Source organism: Mus pahari, chromosome 7 (genome assembly GCF_900095145.1).
Source record: "Mus pahari chromosome 7, PAHARI_EIJ_v1.1, whole genome shotgun sequence".
NCBI lineage: Eukaryota > Metazoa > Chordata > Mammalia > Rodentia > Muridae > Mus > Mus pahari.
The window spans coordinates 108,061,473-108,064,620 of record NC_034596.1 but is presented as its reverse complement, the minus strand read 5'-3'; the positions used below and the strand labels follow the sequence as shown (position 1 = coordinate 108,064,620).

Sequence of the window (3,148 nt, the reverse complement as noted above, 5' to 3'; positions counted from 1 at the left end):
TCTCTCTCTCTCTCTCTCTCTCTCTCTCTCTCTCTGTGTGTGTGTGTGTGTGTGTGTGTGTGTGTGTCTTTCAAGACAAGACTTCTCTGTACAGTACTGGTTGTCTTGGAACTCTCCTCTTGTTCTAAGCTGCTCACAAACACATAGCGATCCACCTTCCCCTAACCACTCCCACCAGACAGCATTTCTTAAATAATTATAGCTTAGTTTTTCTTATCTTTTCTAGTATTTTATTTAATAACTTATGCTAAGACAGCAGAAGAGTTTACAAGTAAAAAGCACATTAAAAGCCAAAAACCTATATTACTAGGCATGTCTATACATTCAAAGTAAGTAATTCTTTTCATTCCTTCTTTCTTTTCTCTTTCTATTTTCAAACACTTTCATGTAGATAAAGCATAACTCAAACCTATGATTCTCTGGTTTCAACCTCTTAGCTATGATGTAGTGGTGGGGATGACCACATGGCTTTTGGCAAGCAAAAATACTCTATCAACTGATCTACATCCCCAGGGAAATAAGTGATACTTTCACATTATAAATGGCACTTTGGTCCTTATTTCTTCTATGACATCTGCATAATTATTTGCCTTCTCTAAGGCTTCTGCTCCTGATCTCATGATATCACAGGAAGACATGCAAATAATTCCTCCTCTTCTTATGAAAACAGCCCTGACCCTACTCTTCTGACAGAAGTACCCAGAGCTGGACTCAGAGGTCTTCCCATTCATCGATCAGTACTAAACACAGGACATTCGATATGGCATTGGGACTGAGTTGGATTTTCCTTGTTTCTCTTTTAAAAGGCAATTTATAGATAAAAAGCATATAGTGAGTGTGTGAGTGAATGTGCGTGAGAGGAACCGTGTATATTTGTGACCCTTGGTTAACAATATTCTCTGTTTGCAGGTATTCAGTGTGAGGTGCAGCTGGTAGAGACAGGAGGAGGCTTGGTGCAGCCTGGAAATTCTCTAAAACTCTCCTGTGCCACTTCGGGATACCCTTTTTATGACTACTGGATGGAATGGGTCCGCCAGTCTCCAGAAAGGGGGCTGGAGTGGGTTGCTCAAATTGCAACAAAAACTCATAATTATGCAACGTACTACGCAGAGTCTGTGAAAGGCCGATTCATCATCTCGAGAGATGATTCCAAAAGCAGTGCCTACCTGCAGATGAACAGCTTAAGAAAGGAAGACACTGCCATTTATTACTGTGCAAGAGAGACCCAGTGAGGGATCATCCGTGTGAACCCAGACACAAACCTTCCTGTAGGAGCGCTCAGAACCGGCAGAGGGCGAAATGCACACAGGAAGAATGGGGACAGACTTGCAATAGGCACAAACACAAATGAGCACTGGTTTCTGGGGTCTCAGCTGTCACTTCTACTGATTTCTCAGTATGTTCACTACATTTATGGTCTCTGACATCTGTGAAAATGGAGTCCTGTTTTGCCGTAGTTTAATATATATATGTGTATGTATATAAATGTGTGTATGTGTGTATGTATGTATATAGATGTAAATATAGATAATATAGCTGTATAGATATAGATATCCCTAAGTCTAACATGAACTACATCCAAAAAGATAACCTCTGCTTGAAGAAATGATCCTATTGAGGTCACCAGAATTGAATGCTTAGCAAGGTCCATAGTTATTGGTCGTGTTTTTCCCTCAGGCAATTCAGAGAAAACTCTAATAGTATCATGATTAGAACAGTGTTTTAGATTAGAGGAACCACAAGAAAGGTGTGGTTACACTCATTGACACATACAGTATAACAAATCACAAGGTCTTTCTGATATCCCTGAGAACAGTGCATATCAGAAAAAGATCTGACCCAACTGTATTTCTTACTGATTCAGTTAAGTAACCTATAACTTTTATTTTGATATCCCCAATTATATTTTCTTTATCTAACTTTGGACACATGTTCTAAACACAGGCATGAGTCATAATAAACTGCACTGAGGCTCAGAATGTACCTCCATGGCCACTAGGTGAAAATGGTCAGGGAAGGAAACAAGCAAATATTTTAATAAAAAACTGGTCCCAGGTATGTTGAAGGAGAAATATTATCGGAGATGTGTTTGATAGCCTGACCAGAGACAGGGGAATCTGGGAGAGGATGCAATGCACACACGAAGAATGGGGACAGACTTGCATTGCCCCTCAATAGACATACCTCAGAGCCATGTGAGGGGAGGAAGGCAGAGAGAAGAGATAAAGGAAAGAGTGAAGTAGCCAAGATGTCAGTCCAAAGTCCAGGAAAATGTTCAACCAGAACAAATCCACAGGAGACCATCCTCTAGTGTGTTGAAATTTTCTTAGAACACACAAAGCAAAATTGACAGTTTACCACACTAAGTTCCTTCAATTAAGTCACTTTCCTAAGAATGCTTCATCCATAGGCCCTTAGTCACCAGGAGTACTTTTTCCCTGTTAGGAGAATGAATCAATTAATAGAAAAATTCAGATCATATAAACCATTTCTCATGAATTCTCATTTCTGGAGGATTGTATTGATTGGAAGAAAATCAACATCATGACCCTAAAGTTCTCCCACAAATTTATTCTATTCTGTAGCTCTTACAGAAGAAGGATGAGTATTTAATTTGATGACATTAATATAATGATTATATATATAATATATATAATTATATATATATGTTTGTGTATGTGAGTGTGTGTGTATAAGTAAATTATAGTTAAAACATATTTACAATTTATGATATAACTCGAAGCCACACAAACACGTTTTTTTCTTTTACATAGTCTAGTTTAATTGAATAGAAGTTTTTTAATTTATTAATTATTTTATTTATTTACATTCAAATATTGTCCGACCCTTTGCTGCCAAGCCTCGCTGAGGTATTTCCCCACTTTTGCTCCTCTGAGAAGTTCCCCTCTTGGTATACCTCCTACCTGGGACATCAAGTCTCTACAGAATTAGGTGCATGTTCTCCCACAGAAGCCAGTCAATGCAGCCCTCTGCTATATATGTGCCTGGGGCCTCAGGTCATCCAGTGTATGCTGTTTTGTTGGTAGCTGTGTCTCTGAATGGATACAGAAAAGGTGGTACATTTACACATTGGAGTACTGTTGGGGTCTCCCACCTCCACTAATCACTCTCCCTCAAAACACCAGCC

The 3,148-nt window shown here is 39.0% G+C and overlaps 1 gene segment (V, D, J or C); it reads left to right on the top strand.

Annotated features, from left to right (window-relative positions):
* The first annotated feature begins 760 nt into the window (after window positions 1-760).
* LOC110324328 lies at window positions 761-1,232 on the top strand. The segment is given in 2 exon segments: window positions 761-806; window positions 910-1,232. Coding segments are annotated over 2 exon segments (369 nt in total).
* Window positions 1,233-3,148: the final 1,916 nt, after the last annotated feature.